At 37.3% G+C, this 20587-nt stretch overlaps 1 protein-coding gene across 1 annotated transcript; it reads right to left on the bottom strand.

Moving 5' to 3' along the window:
* Positions 1-43: 43 nt before the first annotated feature.
* LOC113075016 (kinesin-associated protein 3-like) lies at positions 44-17067 on the bottom strand (the record flags this gene model as incomplete). Its single annotated transcript, XM_026247732.1, has 16 exons — positions 44-1696; positions 4798-4891; positions 5653-5839; positions 7309-7394; positions 7496-7594; positions 7716-7841; positions 7946-8111; positions 8211-8323; positions 8402-8510; positions 9194-9295; positions 10669-10769; positions 14158-14320; positions 15145-15323; positions 16132-16230; positions 16412-16536; positions 16930-17067. Coding segments are annotated over 16 exons (1999 nt in total), but the record flags the coding sequence as incomplete, so codon positions are not given.
* Positions 17068-20587: the final 3520 nt, after the last annotated feature.

Genomic DNA, 20587 nt, shown 5'->3' with positions numbered 1-20587 from the left:
TTAAGCTAATATGTAAAAATGAATTTGAATATCATAGGAAGTGTCCTTTGTGAATCTTTATGAGAAATCCTTCAGAAAGAAATGTGCCATTTTCAGCAAGGTAGTTTTCAATATACACAACATGAGCAAAGTTTAAACAACAAGGTTCTTATACATTTTCCCAAAATGCAAAGCTTTGTCAAAGTCTGCCACGAACCAGGGATGACTGTTTACTTTAGACCCACAATGCAGGCCTGACAGGTTTGTTTTCCATGGAATCTGGATCTGTGACATATCGACAGCGAGCTGCTGTTTGTTGTAATGAACAAATGTTGAGTGACAAGTAAAGTACATTTGCCACATGTGCGCTGCAGGTACATTCAGCAAAACCACTGAGATCTGTGTTATATGGAGATGGCTCCCTTTATGAGATCCACATTAACAATAAGACAGTCCGTCAATTCATAAATATGCATAACCACTCTTTTAAGGAATGTCTGAATGATGGCAGTGAATGATTAAGAATGAATGAGATGCACAGCATTTCACTGCAATCAATGAAAGTAAACAAGGTAAGCATTTGCTTACCCAACCATATGCAAAAGATTTCTATCAAAGTAACATACGCAAGGAAAGCTTTTGCACATCAATTTATGTATTTCATATTGCAGCACATTAAATAAAAAGGCAATTTATATAAAACAGTAATCAAGACAAGTCTCAGGCACCAATGAAACAGAGTTTCATAAATACTAAAACGCACATGAAGAGACCAGTATTATTTCAAAAGAACACTTGAGTTTGGCTACATTAGAAAATACATATGAAGCTGTTAGCAGTGCACCAAGCCAAGATGTGTTATAAAACTGGTACTACAGTATCAAAAGCAAAGAAACAGGCAACAATGTTTGCACGATCACATTAGTGAGTAGATATTAAGACTGTAAAGTGACATTATTGTTCCCGTGGGCACTGTGCTGTGTTGTCATGTATGAAATGGATTTTAACAAAATGTTATTTCATATGTGACCCACTATCATTAAAATGACCATTAGATCAGTTGCTTTATGTAAACATATGCAAAACTGAAGGAATCCTATTATGACAATGATTGACTTTAAGTACATGAAATATTTTTCTTCCAGAAACTTAAGCAAATGTCATGCATTAAACAGATTTGCTTGAATGCACAAATAGATGGTGTTTTCAACGATCATAACTTAACTCACCTACATCACTGAAACAGCATGCAACTAAAATCCTACTTTTGTTGTATTGCACAGAAAAGGCAATGCGGTGCCATTAGTTTCTTCAGTGTTGACAAGCAACACACAGTAGGCTAAAGTAGGACATGTTAAAACTACATGATCGAGCTCAAAGTGAGCGCTGCAAATCATAGCTTCACGGAGAACATTCAGCTTAAAACACATTCAGATGGAGATTCACATGGAATGTAATATACACATATTACACAGAAGAAAATACTGATGATGAAGAAAATCAGTAGTGTTGCTTTCATTCGAAATGGTAAAGAGACTTAACTAGCATCTTTTGAGAACCATTTAATTGGTTTTTAATAGGTTTTAGGTCTTTCCTTACATTCTCCTAACGTGATGCCGTGTAACCGTAATAAAACTGCTCATCAGGTCGAAAGCCATAAGCCGTGGCAGGACGTGCTGGAGTGACACCCATCTGTCCGTACCCGTCTGTCAAAGAACTGGAGGAAGAAAAACACAGACAACTGTCAGCCTGTCACAACACCGATGAAGAGATGAATCACAAAAACTAACATAAATCGTGTTAATGTGTATTTTATCAGGAAATTACTTTTGTATGGATTAGATAAAGGTCATTAGCATCACTAGATGGCGCTCTGATCCTGCAAAACAGAACTACCAAGCTTAAAACACAACTGCTCCAATACCACAAATAGAAGTAATAATTATAATAAATTAGATTGATTAACTTAAATTTTGAAGCACTTTGTGAAACAAAGCCGTAAAAAAATAAAAATAAATTATATATATATATATATATATATATATATATATATATATATATATATATATGAAAGTTGAAGTCAATTTTTCAAGTCAAATCACCAACAGAATTATATTATATTGTATTTTATTGTATTTTTCACACCAGCAGTGTTTACCAATTTAAAATTAGATTTTAAAAGCAGTAGTAGTATAATAATTCCTCAAGGCAAATGACTAACAGGATCACGTCACCTCAGTTGGACAGGACTAGTATGATCTGCCTTTAAATAAACATCACCCATCCAACTTCAGCCTGTCTTCTTAAAATATGGGTTGTTTGCTTTGCCCCTTCCAGCTCCCATAATGCGGTGTTGTTTTTAGACCAAATCACTTCCAGCGATCGGTTACATGCGTTACCCCTTTCACTCCCACCTCTCTGGGCAGCAAGCCTGTCTTTATTCTCTGAGGAACACCACTGCCATCTGGGGAAATTTCAGACTTTGACATCCAGCCTCTACTACTCAAGCTTTTTTAACAAAGAATTTGGGTGAAACCGAAGCTTACAACTAACAGAATAAGTTCAAGAGGGTTAATGGGATGGAAAAGGCAGCGTGTTGTAAATCATATGATCACTCCAAAGAGTGTCCAGGTAAAGGACAGGCCTTAAAAGTGTGTGTTTGTGTTATAATCATTCTTGCAGTAAATAATTCAATCCAAAGGGATGCTGTCATCCTTTCCAGGAAAGTTGAAAAGATGACATTTTCTGCAGGTTTCCACAAATAATGATGTTACTAGAGTTACAACTTTTTTTTCATCTAGGTTCATTTGTCTAATCATTTAATCTAAACTAAATCATTTGAGATGTTTTACCGTTTATCCTTCCACACCATCTTATGAAACACAGCCTTTGGCCCGTTACACTTGAGGGTCACAGACACAGTGCACTTAGTGATAATCTAAAGATCTTAGGCTGGACGCAAACAGAAAAAAGATCCCCATGTCTGGCCCCGGTGGCCCCTGAGAGTTAACACTGAGGTGAGATCCTGTTAAAAAAAAAAAAAAAACCCGGACACCTCCAAACAAGAAAGTGTCTGTTTCCAGTCTCTTTCCTTCCTCTGATGCCCAAAAATTATGATTCTGTTACATTTTATCACCCTCATTTCTTTCCAAATTCAAATTCTTTCTTTCATGAAACACAAAATTTGAAAAAAAGTGCTATTTTCTATGTATTAAGACAAAAAAGCGCCATAAAGTATTTTAAAAGAATTTACATATGACAGTTTTGAAATGACACAAGGGTGAATGACAAAACTTAATAAAATGATTATTTAGTTTTCATTCATTTAAATGCCCCCTTGTTGAAAATAGCATTTATTTAAAATAACAAAAAAAAAATCTTACTGACCCCAAACTTCAAACAGTAGTATATCAAATCAAGTGTTATCTGCAAACAAATCATGCTTGACCTGTTCCCAGAGCTGATTTGAATTATTTAGCCATTTGTTATATTACTTGAAACCAACTGGTCTCTATTAGTGAATATATGAAGTCAGTTCCCCTCAAGCTCACACAGGTGTCCCAGCAGAGTAACCACAGGTGTAGTTCATCACATTACCTCTGGACATGTTACATAATATTTGCAATCAGAAAGTATCCAAAAAAAGTGAAATAAATAAATGCGATGTGGTTTAACGCTTTCTAATGCAATGTCATTTAAACATTTTTTTGTAGCTTAAGCGTCCAAATACTTTTTTGTCGGAACTGTACTTGTCCTGTTTAGCCCTGGCAATATTTCACCAAAAATAATGTTTTATGCTTCACTGCTTTAAAATAATCTTATTTCATTTTTAAATATTATATTAATTACCTTGTAATGTGTTTTTGGTCTAATCATAACATTCACAATGAGGAACTCATATTTTTCAAGCAAATGCAGCCAAAAATTAGTTTCCATCTGAAATAACTAAGCGTTATTTATGTGCTAAATGAAATATTGCTCCGTGCTATTCTATAAATAGAAGTGATTCTATTAAAGGCTTATAAAAGAGCCGTTCCCAGTGTGTCTGGCTCCTGATTCAGCGCAGGGGAACCTAGGCTGGATTTCATTATTGTGTTAACCTGGATCTCTAACACCACACGGACAAAATGAAAACCACACTTTCAGGCCGCACAATTCCCTTTGCACTCTCAGTGTATTCGACAGGTATCGCTTACAAAGAGCTGTGAAAAACAAACATGGCTTCCTCTGCCGCCCTCCTCCCCCTCATATTCACATGCTCCTTATTTTTCAGTGCCTCTTCTCTGACTTCACCACTCCATCCTTTCTCTCAGAGACTAATGTATAATTCAGCAAGCTCTCCCTGTTTTTAGATCTATGTTATAAGCCTAACACATATGACCGTCTAATCATGTAAAGGGGTCACTGTATTATCATTAACGGCCCCATATCAAATAATCCCTTCTTTGATTAATGAGTTGAATATTTGGAACGGAGCTCAAATATTTTGCAATAAGTCCCATGACAAAGTGGGCCACACCATAAATCATAGCATCAAGTCATCACATTAGCGCTCTGCTGAAACCCCTAAACAGTAGGTATATGGCAACTGAAGCAGTTTTGGAAAAGGCTGAATAGAGGGAGCTGTGTTTACTCTCAAAGCTGAGGGTATTACTGTTGGAGGAGTGCTGCGTCCTGCTGGGATGCCGGAGGACTCTTTGACACAGCATTTTTGAGTCCTTTCCTGCTAAAGCCAACAAAACTGGCAGACAAAGATGTGTGTGTGTGATGCAGTAATAACAAAAGGCAGTTTGACTCATTCATCATATTTAAATGTACCTGCTGGGGAAACCCTGCGGTCCTAACAGGTCTCCATTCTGGAAGTCGGTGAAGAACTCTGGACTAATGGCACCATCTGCTGGGATTATTCCATCTGTGGGAATCACAAAGAGATCGATTTTCAGTGGCACCTCTGTGCTAAAGCATTACAGAAAATACAGAGATGCATCAAATTACTCATAATCTTTTGCATTTATTATTAAAATTCTAATTTAAATGTAAACAAAATATCTACAATTTTAAATTAAAATTATCAAAAATAATAATTATAAAAGTTATCTAAAAGTAATATAGGGTTTTTTACTAGATTACATATTACAGTATATTTTGTATTAATATATAAGATATATATTGGAGATTTTTTGTGGAACCAGCCAACCCCAAAAGTAGGGTGTTAATATTTAATTTATTTAAATAAAATGAATTAAAACCACATTAAAATGCTAAAAACAAAAATTAAAAGGTTAACTGAAATCATGTCTTTTTACCCCAATAACTATTTTTTATTTTATTATTTTTACTGAAAAACATACACATTTAGAATCTCGAATCACAAAGAGGAATGTTTCATTAATTATTAAACATATCAATCAATACTTTCAGTTCATTAATTTGTTTGAAAACAATCAACACTGTCATAATTACCAAAGAAATACCAGAGGAAATATCTTGTATATGGGGCCAATATTGTACACCAGGAAAAAAAATCATGCTTACAAAGATATACAAAATAAAAATAAAAACTAACTCAAAGTATGCTGACATATTTTAAAAAATACTAAATTTAAACCCCCTGTTTATAAGAACTACTATTTAAAAGCAGCTATATTTATCTAAATCCTCGTCCAATATAACCTGCGCTGTAGAAGAGGTCTGGCCGTTCCAGGATGTCACCATTTTGGAGAAAGGGTTCTCCATCATCTCCATACATGAAAGGCTCTGCCTCATCCATCTGCCGGTTCTCCACCATCTCCAGCCACTGAGAGTTATGCCAGCGGAACTTCTCACTCTGGATCTTCTTACCCCACTCCACATCATATTCCTACAGACAAAGACAGAGAGCTTATTAGCACAAGACAGAGAGATTATTAGCACAGGACACAGAGAGGTTCTGCCTGTATAGCCTCTCAGCATGTGCCATACTGAAGATGTGGGATGAATCAGGTGAGCTGTGTTGCCTGGCAGACGGATAACATGGTAGCTGTTTATTTTACCTCTACAGGGACTGAGCGTAATAAAACCTCTTTGAGGTTGGTGGAAATAGCGAAGTTGAGCAACCTGGCTCTCTGATTGATCATCCCCACACAGGGGAGGAAGGCCTGGGGCACTGATGGCCACCTGAGGCCCAGGCCTCAAACAGGCCTCATTGTCACCAGTCCTGGCCTCACCGGCACACACAGTGACACTTTCTGCCAAGACACAAATTTATCATTGTAAAGCATTAAAGGCACCACAAGCTGCACTCCTATGGCCAATCACCAGGATGAATGTGGTCTGATACTCTGGCTAATCAATCTTCAAGTAGCTGAGCTCATGACGTTCCTGAACATTTGGATCCAAAGCAGGTTTGGGTGTTTTATAAATAAATCTGGGAGAAATAGCATGTAAAAATGAATTATTAATGACTTCTCCTGTCTGGGTTAAAACCCGCTGTCACAAAGAAAAAAAAAAGACTTTCAAAATTTTGACTTTTCAAAAAAGTCAAAATTAGAAAAACTCATTTAAACAATATTCATCAGATTTTCATATTTGTATAACATAAAAAAAGAAACCGGGGAGGATGACCAACAACATGTATGTGAATGTGTGGCATTTAGCAGATCTGCGTTCTGTCCATTATCCCCAGATGATAGTAAGCAGGCATCTCCTCCTCTCTCTTTGATGTGGTTCTCTGCTTTAATGGCCCTTTCCGATCAGATGTATGGAACACTTCCCTTGGCCTCAAGACCAACCCTAATTACGTTAATCTGAGGCCTGGGACAGATCACACGCGACAGAGTTGCTTCAGAACAGCTTATACATTTAAACCGCTAGCAATGGTGTTCATCCAACATTCTTTTATGTAAAATGACCCTGACTACAAACCGTATGTGCCATATAACAATAAAGTGTGGGTTAAGACAATTGGATGGTCTCCCTCTTGATTCAAATGAAAAGAAAAGAGGAAGTCAAAAAAATTTCCACTAATTTATATGAATCTGAAATAAAATATTAGTGTTAGATAAAACTTACTAATGCCACTTTGGCAATTAACTGAAATATAACTGAAATAAAGTTGAGGAGATAAAATAATTAAAACTAAATCAATAGAAAAGCAAACTAGAAGTATAAAAAAACTAATAAAATGGCAAAAGCATTTTTTTTTTCGAATTACTAAAATAAACTACAATGAATACTAAATAAAAAAAATAAAATTTAAAAAATAAACCTTTGTTTGAAATATTAAGAAATAACTTAACTTGAAATTGGTGGGGAAAAAAAAACAGCATACAGGTACAGATTCATACTCACAGCAATGATGTCCAATGTATTGTCACACACTTTGCGTATTTCTGCATTTTTGTCATGCATCAAGTCAATGAGATATGCAGGAGCCTCTGATAAGATAACGGTCAAGGACAAAACCTTTGAAAGAGGAACTGCTGTATGACTGAACAACAACATCACGCAACTGCAGGTTTTACAAGCTGAAGGATACGCGTTTCTTTTATGATGACATCTCGGGTGGCCTGGTGAAACACCATTTGGTAAAAGACGTACACAATCTGACAGACAAACTCGTCATCTTCTTGCTGGGCTGAGGATGGAAGGAAGAAAGAGATTGTCATTCCTCAACTTCCACTAACATATGTAAAAAAAAAAAAACAATTACAGAACATGCACTTTAAAAGCACGCTGAGTATCAGAAGGTTTCCCACCATTCAGCAGCTCTATTAGAGCAGGAATGATGCCTGATTTGGCCAACATTACAGCACAGGAGTCATCCATGGAGACAGTGCCAATCATGATCACCACCTCCAAAATGAGGTCATCCTCTGCAGAGCCTGAAGAAGAAAAACAACAGCAAGTCACATATCGTGAGACCCTGCAACTAATATTCTCATATATTGTCCATCGTGATAAAACAGTAAAGTTGATTGAGACAGACCTGGTTTGAGGTGGTCTTTGAGATAAGGCACCAGGTTGTACTCCTTTAGCAAAAGTTCCCAGTCAAGATCAGGAATAGTGAGATTGGAAAGAGTTCCCAAGCACTCAATCACAAACTCCTCCTCTTCTTTCAGTCCGATCTGAGCCGCCAGGTCACCAACATAATCCTCAAACACATCACATGCTTATTAGTTTTCAATGGAATAAACATCAATTCAAATTTCTAAATGAACTTGGGGGAGTATATTCTCGGGTTTGACTCTCACAATGAAAAGATTTTTAGAAGGCCCATCATGCTGAGATATATTTCGGATCATCTTCATCATCAGAGGATCCTTTAGCTTCAGTGCTCTCTTCATCAGCATCTTCAGACCATTGCCTTCAATGGAAACAATCAATTAAGCACGGAGTCTGCTCTTCAATGTTCTTTTGTTTGCACATTTGTATCTGTTCTCACCTTCACACATAATCTGGGCATTCCTCTTGTTGGCAGCCAGGTTGATGCAGAAGGAAATGAGCTCTGCGTCAATCCTCTCCTCACCAGAGTCAAACAACATCTTCATTACCTTACAAACAAAACACCAGGAAATAATAAACACTCCGAGCACTTGCCACAGAGTGATGATGTCAGCAGCCATTACTCCAGTCTTCAGTAATCGCACGATCCTTAAGAAATCATTCGGATATGCTGATTTGGTGCTCAATAAACATTTCTTATTATTAAAACAGCTGTGCCACTGAAAAGTTTTGTGGACGTGTGATACATTTCTTTAAGTAAAACAGCATTTATCTGAAAATATAAATCATTTGTAATATTATGCCTTTACTGTCATTTCACTGATCAATTTAATGCATTCTTTCTGAATAAAAGAAAAATTACAAAAATTATAATAAAAAAAAAAAAAAACATACAGTAAATTTTAGTCCAGTTAACTCATACCCAAAAACTTCAAGCTCAAGTACCCCCTTCTTTCCTGAATGATACAACTCAAAGTCAGCAAGCGCCTTGAAGTCCTGACCCACCTAGAACTCCAATCAAACCCGCCTTTGTCCCACAAAAAAAAAGCTGACAGACCTGAAACATTTTTTCCAAACTCCAGCACCCAATTTGTACTTTTCCCAGACATACAGGGGTTGCTGATTTTCTCATGCGAATCCTAACTTTAGACACAAACCTTACATGTCACACTGCATTAGCTTGGCTAACGTCACCACACCCCAAGAGGAACAGAGGACTGGACTCTGCTACCTGAGGGGACAGTAGGGGTCCAGGAAGGGAGCGTGGGGGGAAAGGGAGTGGGCAGAGGTCCAGGCCTGGGCTGAAGTGGTCAAGGGTTGTCAACATCGCCCCCTGATGTTAATGATAAGCAGGAGGCCCGGAGAGAGAGTAAAAAGGCAGTGGTGAGTATGCAAAGCATACAGTCCCATACTGAGTATCACATAGCAGCCGCCCTGCAGCCTAAATCACTGTGGCTAGACTTACTGGCACCTGCCCTGCTTTCACATGCAACATCCAATCGCCCCACCAAAACCTTGGTAACCCCCAGCCTGCAGTCACCATCTTTTCCTCTTCTATTCACCCAATTTGTCCATGAAGAGCCTTTCTATTTCCTTTCTTCTTACACTTTAATGTTTGCTGGTTCCTTATTCTGAATGTTAGCTGTTATCTGCTTTTGTGATCTGATTTAAATTTGAAAGTTTCTTCCACAATATGTAGGGGTGTTTCAGAACACAAACATGTGTACTTCATGTTTTTTATATTATTTAACTTTATTAAATAATGCTTTACTGAACAAATTGCTTTTTCTTTAAATAAATTTGATTCCAGTTAACATTTTCTTCCTCAGCTTCTGTTCTAGCCTTTTCACATCACTATAAGGTTACAATTAACAACAGATAGCCCAAACTTAAATTAAATTGCTATTTATTTTTAACTATAATAAATCAACACTCGTTGCAAAAATGTAAATTGCACATAATGCTGTTTCTAAATTACACAAATTCTATTTGTTGTTGGCATACAATCATTTACACAGTGGCTGACATGTTTCCTAAAAGATTTAATTAAACATAGCCTAAATTAAATAAGACATAATTAACAGGTAAAGTAAAATATAATTAAGAATATGGTCTAATATAGACTTTCACTTCCATTTTGTTGCAGCCGCGCATTTTAAGCTTGAGCTCCGTCAAGTTAATTCTTTATTGTCTATTTTCGATCCCCTATTGTTCATATATCCCCTATCATATTCTACAAAACATGCGTACCGAACCAAAAGACCCATACAGAAGATTTTCGGTATAAATACGTGTACTGTTACACCCCTAACACATAGTGACCCAATGAAAAAATAAAAAGACGACAAGAAAAATATCTCTACTGCACTGGGTTATCAAACCTTTTGACCCCTCGAATTTCCAAGGTTTTTCCAGTTATTTGTGATCAACTGATACCATCTACACTGGTTGCAAAACATCATAATGCAACAAGACAGTGACAGTATACTGATGCTGTTCTAGTTCTGACTTACTCCACATTTTCGAAAACAGTAGAAACGGATCTGGAACTTTATATTTGATGCATCAGATGTAGACAGCTTCAAGCTGTTGCATTGTGGAGCAATGGGACAACGTTCGCACCGAATGTTGACATGATGTGAGCGTGAATATAGACCTCTCCTGTCCCCTGCTATAAGATCATGCTAATGCAGGCTGATCTCTCACCTGTGGAATGCAATCCGTGTAGGCAAACATAGACTTGAAACGGTCGTCCATACTGATGTGGTACAGAATGCACATGGCGATCTGTCTCTGCGCTTCGTCTCCTGAAACAAAAACACACACAAGCCATGAATGGACAGACACCCTCTGCATATTCAAGGTAGCCTGAACTACAGCTTCTTCTTTAGTAGAAATAAACAGCAGGATAAACAGGACAGCACCAGATTGCACTTTCAAGTCCCAATATTTAATGGATCAAGGCCCTTTGCTAGAGCCAGAATTTGTGTCCAGGATTTACGTCATAGGGAACTAGAGAGTGGAATATGGACCTATCCTACCATTCAAAATCTGTGGTCAGTGGGACTTTTTTGTTGGAAAGAAAGAATATAATACTGCTGTTGAATATGGATGAAAAAAAAAAAAACTTACAACTTATACAGATGCTGTTCATCAAAGAAATAATCAAAAGATTCTCAAAAAAAAAATGCACCATGATTTCCACAAAAATATTAAGCAGCAAACGGTTTCTTGAGCATCCAATCAGAATATTAGAATGATTTCTTGAAGTATCATGTGACACTGAAGACTTGACAGTTCTAAATCACAATAATATTTCACAATATTATTATTTTTACTTTATTTTTTTTATCAAATAACTGCAACCTTGTTTAGCATAAGGTACTTTTTTTCTCCAAAAACAATAAAACTTCTTACAAACACTAAATTTTTGGACAGTAACATTAATACAGACAAATCACATCTGCAATAATTACATTGTTAATCTTTGGATTTTTTTTTAAGACCTGGTATTTATTTCAGGCCTGGATAATTCTGACCCTGAGAAAGCACAGTTTCCCTTCACAAAGCAGACTGAAACCTGGACCTGGTAAGAACCTGAGCCTCTGACTTAATCAGAAAGACAGACCCAGACCCCGAGAGAGGGAAGAGGGGGCGGGGACGGGACGGAGCCAGCCATGGACCCTTTAGGCAAGGTTATCTCAGCCTATTGGAGCCAGATGTGTTCCAGAGACCCCTGAAAAAAAGAAGGGCTTCTCCATTTAATTGGGGAAAAAAGAAGGAAGCATAAATTTTACTGCCATTAATAACTTCAAGCCAAGCTGCTCTGCAACGCTAGCACTACGATTGGTCTAAACATGTGCTTCTCATTAGTGAAAGACACACACAAGCGTACAATCGAGCTCTAGCGCACACTCAGAGGTCAAGCACAAACATACACATTCAAACCCCGGGTTAACGCCTCGGCCTGCACACTGGGAGAGGAAAATGGGGAATCCTTTATGAGGATGGAGGAGAAGGGCCAGTAAAAATGTCCAAAACAGCCCCAGAGCCTGGGAGAAAAAAGCCCATTAAAAATTCATTATCCTGTTCAGGGTGCGTTTAGTGGGAGAGCAGGAGAGCTAAACTTCAATTACACCCCAGAAAGATTTACACCACCAAACCGCCATTAAAGGCACGGCAGCCAGGCCTTCAGGCGACCACTACAATCCTAAACACCCATGTCCTTCAGAGCTGATCGAGACACTGACTACACTTTAATGGTAAACAGGGATCAGGTTGCTAGATTTGTGATTCAATAACCAATTACTCAATTAGTGAAGTTGACCTATTTAGATTCTATCTAGATAAAATGTATTTCATATTTGTACACGCCCTGCCAACATTGTTATATTTTTGCTATTAGCAACATATTTTTTTTATTATTTGTTGAAATAATTTAGAATCTAATTTAGATTTTTTTAACAATATAAAATGCTTGGCAGAAAAACACATTTAAGTTTTGAAACCATAAAAGTGGCAGTGGGTTGCATTTGAAGGCAATATATAAGTGATATATAAGCAGTGGTCTGCTGTGTGACAGGAGAAATGGAGATTTCTTTTCTGCACTTAGATGTAGACACATGTACTGCAAAAAATTATCTTCTTACAAAGTAAGAGTCTTTTTTTCCAGTACAAATACAAAACAATTCTTAAATCAAGATACATTTGCTTGAGAAGCAAAATGATGCGACGCTTTGTTTTTTTTTTTAATGTATAAAACTAAATGTATAAAACTTGTGTGAGTTTTTGCTTAAAATAAGAAAAATCTGTCTCATATATATATATATATATATCCTTGATATCCCTGTGAAAATGTTCTTACCACATTAGAATATATTAATTCTTGTTTTATGAAAAAAATCTTTATACATATTTTAGAAAACAACCTTTTATATTTTTCTGTCAATTTGCTTCTCGAGTAAATGCATCTTGATTTAAGAATGTTTAGATATAGATAAACAAGAAAAAACGAAAAGTAATTTTTTTTTTTTTTTTTTTTTGCAGTGTGATGTAAGAGGGAGCTGTTGATCAGTTGGTTTTGGTTCTGAGGTAATTCATCAAAGAGGTCTGAGAGGAGACCAAACTTCACTTTCATCTTATCAGAAGGTCAGAAGAGCAGATAGGAGCCTCATTCAGTGCACGCCGAAGATTCATGAGGCATCTGCAATACTCTGACAGGACTTGATGTCACATTCTTACAAACCAGACCAGATAAAAGCAGCGCTTACACACACACGCCTTCTTCAAAAAAATACTTACAAGAACATCACATCATCCACACTAGTGCAAAAGGACCATTAGCTGTTGGCAGCCAGTCTAAAGTGTTCATAAAGAATGAGTAGTTGTACGTGTCTGACGGAGAGAGAGAAAATCTCCATAAGTCGCTAAATGTGGACTTCCCTCGAGCTGGAAGAACAACATTTACTTTAGAGCTGAAGCTGTTTTTTTAACAAATATATTACATTAACTGCACGGGACACACGACACCCCCCTGAGGCCTTGCAAAAAACACATTGTTGGTGCCAAAGCCAACCACGCCTGGATATGTAGTCCATGCACCAATCGTGTGTTTCGTTTAATCTTGGAAAGTGGTCTCTGAAAGACAGGACAGAGCCAGACTGTAACTGCTTTATGAGGCTAAGAAACATTTGTATCCTCAAACACAAAATCATTGACTAGTAGTAGATTTACTTTCTATGACTTATGCTGTCTCAACGGTTGTAACACTGCAAGTCTGTCAAATGGACAGACTTGATTCATTTGTTTGAACAATCATTTGAAATCATAACCGTGAGATAAAATAGGGCCAGGGTGTTTCATGAGCAATGTGGGTTTGTAGTATTTCCCCATTTTTGTCCAGCACTTGCTCTACTATGAGCACATATAATAATAATAATAATAATAATAATAATAATAATAATAATAATAATAATAATAATAATAATAATAATTTAAATAATAAAAAATTATAATATAAAATAAAAGTCAATAATTAAATATTAAATAAAAACTGACAAAAATATATTTTGATTATCTCTACTATCTATATACACACACATACATGTAACAAAAATAATAAAATGATCATTTATAGAACAACAAAACATAATTCTAATATATTTAAAATAATAAAATCTCCTACAGGAATCTTACCTAGCAGTGAGGTGAGTTTGGGCAGAAGGTCCGCCTGCACCATCTTGCTGCGGAGGCCAGTGTCAAACGAGAGATTAAGGAGGAGACGAAGAGTTACGTTCAGGAGATCTTCATGTTCACAGGGCACTAGTTTTGCCAGCTTCTCTACTGTATCTATCTCTGCCTATCAAAGAGAGAGATATGATAGTGATTGGGAGTGGTGTAGGAGACCGTTGCAGGTCTGTCAGTTAGTTCTTTCTGTGCCTGTGGCTTTGCTTGTTAACACATCTGCTTGCTCCAGCTGTGGTCAAACACAGCCACAGACGGACAGCCCAGCAGAAACGTGATCCCCATTAAAGCCACCGTTCACAGCCTGGAACCAGTTTTCAAATCAAGCCTTCAACGTTAATAACTGCATACATCTAAAACCTTGCATTCACAGTCGGCGTCAAACAATGTGACAGAACCCTAATCTCCACACGACTTAAAGCATTAAATTAATCATACAAGAGTGTGTGTTATTGTTGTATAGCATTTGTCAAAGTCGTAATAGTCTTTTTGTGGCTGACTCTACAAATGTGTTTAATTTAGAAGATCAGAAATTAGCTGACTAATGGATCCAAATAAATGACTGCTGAGATAACCTTCGGTCGAGAGTTAAGTGTGTGATTGGTTGCACGTGGAGGAAGTGTGGGATAAGTGGTCGACTAAACAGTACAGCTAAACTGCAATACAGAACATCACATGAGCAACAAGTTATGAGAACAGGTGTGGCTGATTTAGAAAGGAGAGAGTAATGATAAGAAAGTGACAACTGGGGTGGTGTAGCCTTGTGGGGCCTTTCAGGTTGCAATCTTTAAACACAGCATTTTAACACCCCATGAAATCATCAATGGAATTCTGGGGCTATTAGTGCATCCTATACGCTTTGAGGGCATCAGTGTACTACTACAAGTTTACAGAATAAATAAGTCACTTTGGATAAAAGCATCTGAAAGTATTTCTTACCATGTCATTCTTATTTTCTAAGAAGATACTGAGTTTCTTGAGGAAGGACACCACCAGCACCAGTAGCTCCTCACTGTCTCTGTCCAACGTTTTCACCAGAAGGTGGACAATGTTCTTGTTCCTCATCTTCAGCTCGGTGCGAGTGTCCTCAGACAGATTCAGCAGCAGGTACAGAGCAACTGATGGCACAGAAACACAAACAGGAAAGTCATCCATTTATTTTCAAATCTGTTTTTAAAACCGATAATATTGGAAGCAGACTGAGTGTTTCAATTAGTGCTTCAGGTCAAACTGTATCGTTCAAAGGTCTGTATTGTGTAAAAATATACTTTTATTCAGCAAAGAGGCATTAGACATCAAACGTTAGAGTAAAGATTTTTCAAACAATGTTTTAAATAATGTTCTTCTGGACTTTCTATTATCAAACAATCTAAAAAAAGGAGCAATGGCTGCTGAAAAATTGGCTTTGTCATCTCAGTTATAAATTACATTTTAAAATGTATTCAAAGAGAAAACAGTTATTTTAAACTGTAATAATATATACACAATATTACAGATTTTACTACATTTTTGGCCAAATTACGGTAATGCATACTTAGTGAGAATACTTCTTTTAAAAACATTTCCAAAAATCTTTCAGACACCAAACTTTTGGCAGTGTTTATGTATACATATCTTTTGTAGCGCACTTTATATTACTTTAATGTCTGATTTCATTTGTACTTATTTCTTAAAAAGAGCAGTGCAATTTCTGCAACCACAGAATTGTAAAATAATGATTACTAGTAAGAAAATCACAAACATCAACTATAAAAAGGACAAATCGTTTTTAATTTGTATAGAACAGTGCATATTTACAAAATCAGCCACAACATTCATAATTAGCATCAGCCAAAATTTCCATTGGAGCCTGGCTAGTCAAAACACATCTTTCAGCTGTAAAATTAGACAATTCTTTGTGGATGTGTGGGTAATAATGTTTTCTACCTCTCAAAAGCTGTTCCTGTTTGGTCAGCAGTCCATGGTACTTCTTCAGGGCTTTCTCGTACTCCTTCTTCAGGTTCTGATTGTCTGGGTCATCGTCCCGTTCAAAAAGTCAAGGACCTTGTCTATTAAACCCTTGTGTTCAGAGCAGTAATTAAAGGGCAACATTTTAATTAAAACATAACACCCATGCCCCCTGACCCTTGGCATGACTTTACCTTTACCCTTTCTCTGACATCCTGTCACCCTTTCACCTACGCCCCCTGCTACACTGAAAGGATATCAGCCTTCTTTTTCTTCTGCAGTTCGTCCTGCCACAGGTCATAGCGCTTCAGCTCATGCTCAATTATGCTCATGCTCAGCGCTCCGATCTTGTAGTGTGTGATCAGGCCGTGAAACTGGGAGAAACTGGAGATAAAAAAACTTGTTTGTCTAACCTTCACCATGCATACAACCATGCCAAAATAAAACCTTAACCCATGGCAACCTTAACTCGCTCACCGAGAGCATGATGAATGTTAACCAAACCATTGCAGACTTTAGCAAAATAACATCAGAAGGGAAGAGATTCAAGAATGATTCTAACTTTCACATTTACCTACAGCCTGGCTTTTCACATGAGTCCTGACAGCAGCTGATGTGTTGTATTATGATAGGAGTATTTAATATTACGACTCGCATGCAAGAAAATATATTCTCCTCATGGCACATCGCCATTGTTGTGTCTCAGCTCCGTGCACAACACCCATCAAACTGAAGAGTGAGTCTTGGCTAGAGTATGCAGAAGTGTAGCCCTTTTACCTGGAGAAGCAGAAGAAGACATAGATGATGGTGGTTGCCAAATCGACACTCTGCTTCCAGTCTTCCCTCAGGACGCGGGCCAGCGCGCCCAGAGCAGTCTCTGTGGGGGAGCAGACGAAACACTGAATGCTTTCATTGCTCGTGAAAAGAACTCATATTGTGAATACAAAATGGCAACGGTTCGAAATATGTGGCTGCTTGTGAATAACTTTTGAATATGGAGAATATTTCAGGATACGGGCTAGTGGGAAAAGAAATAACACACTTGCAAAGGAGAAAATGCATTGTGGGTAAAAATCAAATGACTTTATGGAAGATACTTAAGGGCAAATAGTCAAAGGATAGTAGAAAACAGGCTGTAGTACTACAAATACGGATTGAGTTACAGTGACCAAAGTGGTCAAAGAGATCAGACAAGGGAAAGTGTAAATGGAAGAGAGTCACTTTTTTTATGAATGGATTCCCATACTCAGTTTTATTTTACTAATGTTTCCTGTTAGTGGCATTAAGTTTAGTGAAAAATTACTTTTGAAATAAGTCTCTTATTCTCACTAAAGCTGTATTTATTTGATCATAAACAGTAAAAACATAAATATAAAATATTATTAACAATTTTAAATAACAGTTTTTTTTATTTTAATATATATTTAAATTTATTTCTGTGCAAGCTAAACTGAATTTTAAGCACCCATTACTCCAGTCTTCAGAGTCGTGTGATCCTTTAGAAATCATTCTAATGTGTTGATTTGACGCTCAAGAAACTTATTATCATCATCAGTGTGGCTTAATATTTTTGTATAAACGCAAAGGAACACAATCGAAGATTCAAAAGAACAGAATTAATTTGAAATATTTTTTTTTTTGTAACTGCCACTTTTGTTCAATTTAATGTTTCCTTGCTGGATACATTTTTATTATTAGGGGCCAAGCACCGAAGGTGCGAGGCACCTATTGTTTTTGTTCCGGTTCTTATTAGGGGCCAAGCACCGAAGGTGCGTAGGCACCTATTGTTTTCGTTGGCGTTATTAGGGGCCAAGCACCGAAGGTGCGTAGGACCCTCTTGTTTTTGTTGGCGTTCTTATTATTATTATTATTATTATTATTCTTCCGACTGGGCGTCTATGGCAGCCCATAGAACCGAATGCGGGAAAGTTGTAATGGTTTGACATTCTGATAGAGGACAGTGCCAACATTAAGTACACCAATTTTGGTGTGTCTAAGTCAATCCCTCTAGCGCCACCAACTGTCCAAAATTTCACTTTAATTTTGTTAATAACTTTTTAACCCTAAGGCCAATCAACGAAATTCTTTTTTCCTCTAATTTCTGAGCTCATGCCGATTCGATTGCACCCTACGAAGTCATTTCCGTCATAGAAATATGACCGCCATTTTGAATTTCTTTAAAAACCTACTTTTTCGAACTCGTCCTAGACGGTTTGTCCGATTCACACGAAAATTTAACCATATTATCCTAAGGCAGTGCTGACCAAAAGTTGTGCAAATCAAATTGATTCGTCAAACCGTTTTCGATAAACGCTCTAACAAATTTTATGTAGTGCTTACAAAAACAGTCGTAAGGCTGTATCTCGGCAACGACTTATCCTATTCAGACCAAACTTGGTACATGTCATAACAAGCATGACCTGAGGCAACATGCTGTGATTGGGCGCAGCGCCACCTACTGATCCGGAGATATGAAAAACTGCTATTTTTGCTTATAACTTCTGAACAGTTTGTCCAAAAATCATAACATTGGTCTTGTTAGATTCAGGGCAACATGCCGAGTCGACTGATATCCAATTTGACCATTTCGGCCATTTTGACTGTCGGCCATTTTGAATTTTGTGCTAAAATGCTGTATTTTAAGAACGCATCAGCAGATTGTTACGAAACTTGGTATGGTTCATCAGCACAATGTCCTGAAGGAGCGTGAGAAGTTTCAAAACAGCGCCACCTAGTGGTGATCTTCTTTTTTAAAATGCTTATAACTTTGGGTGTGGTTGACTTATTTTCACGAGACTCATCAAATTGGACTCCTGAAACCTTACCGAGTCCTATGATACCAAACATGCTAGGTTTTGCCTTTCGGTTTGTGTAGCGTTGTGATTTAGCGCTTAAAAAACATTTGGCTATATCTTCGAAACCGCTTGTCTGATCGAGACGAAACCACCGTCAGAAGTTTGGAAACATAGGTCGATAGCTATACGCCAATGCCCAAATGCCAAAATATTGATAGTAAGGGGTAGTAATATTCAATCAAAGTCAAGAGTCAGTCATTTTTTACGTGCTTTTTCATATAAATGTCTATAACTCTGAAGTGAATTGAGATATTTTCACCAAAATTGACACACATATGTATGGGCTCACTCTGAGCACACATAAAAAAAATGGTGGGACTGAGCCTCTTGGTGGCGCTATAATAGAACAAAACATGAAATTCTCATTGACTTCAATACAGTTTTGTGAAATAAAATGCTATACTAAACAAATGCATTGGTGTAATATTACGAAACTCAGAATGTGCCAACAACACCATCCCCTGAAGGTATTCAAAATATTTTGAAACAGCGCCACCTAGTGGTCAAAAGTTATAACTCAATTTACGTAAAGGCTAATAACCTTTGAATAAATCTGGCTATTGACATGACGCTGGTCTTTGTAGATTCCTTGGGTCAAGTCGAGAACATAGATACAAAGTTTTCCTTATTTGGCTGAACTTCCTGTCCGCCATTTTGATTAATGTTGAAAACCTACTTTTTCAAACTCCTCCTAGACCGTTTGTCAGATTTTCACCAAATTTGACGTGGCTCATCTTCAGAACATGCTGGCAAAAAGTTATGGATTTCGTGTCGACATACGAAACGGTTCTCATTTAGCGCATCAACAAATCTGCTTGAAGGGTGCCAAAATGCATTTGAGGCTGTATCTCTGCAAAGCTTTGACATATTTGCACCAAACTTTGTATGTGTCATCGACACCTCACACTGACCATTCCAAACTAATTTGGTAACAGCACCACCTATTGGTTACACGTGATAAGCCAATAAATCCTATTACTAGTTGTTGTGTTGATTGTTTTCAAGCCATTTTGCCTAAAATAATCTTAAAACTGTCTTAATTACTCATTCCTGCCGTTCGTCTGAAGCTTGCTTCTGTAGTGCTTGGCCCCGTTATTGCTGCTTGCAGCTATATTCTTTTCTTCTTCTTCTTCTTCCGCCGCAAGTCTATGGCAGCCCATAGAACCGATTGCGGGAAAGTTGTATAATTTGGCACACTGATAGAGGACAGTCCCAACATTAACTATAGCAAATTTGAAGTCTCTAACTCCTACTCTCTAGCGCCACCACTTGTCCAAACTTTCAATGTTTGTATGCTAATAACTTTTGAACCGTAAGCCAGAAAATGGAAATTCTTTTTTCCTCTGAATCCTTGGCTCATGCCAAGTCGAATGAACCCCAAAATTCAAAAATCGCAAGGTTTAGTTTTTTCGCTATTTTCAATTATTCGAAAAACCTACTTTTTCGAACTCGTCCTAGACGGTTAGTCCGATTGCCACGAAAATTGGCTCAGATCATCTTCAGACCATGCTGGCAAAAAGTTATGGAATTCAAGTTGATTCGTCCAACTGTTGTCGAATGACACGTAAACAAATTTGACG

This window comes from Carassius auratus, unplaced genomic scaffold (genome assembly GCF_003368295.1).
Source record: "Carassius auratus strain Wakin unplaced genomic scaffold, ASM336829v1 scaf_tig00016206, whole genome shotgun sequence".
NCBI lineage: Eukaryota > Metazoa > Chordata > Actinopteri > Cypriniformes > Cyprinidae > Carassius > Carassius auratus.
The sequence above is the reverse complement of the archived record's forward strand: the minus strand, read 5'-3'. Positions and strand labels throughout refer to the sequence as shown.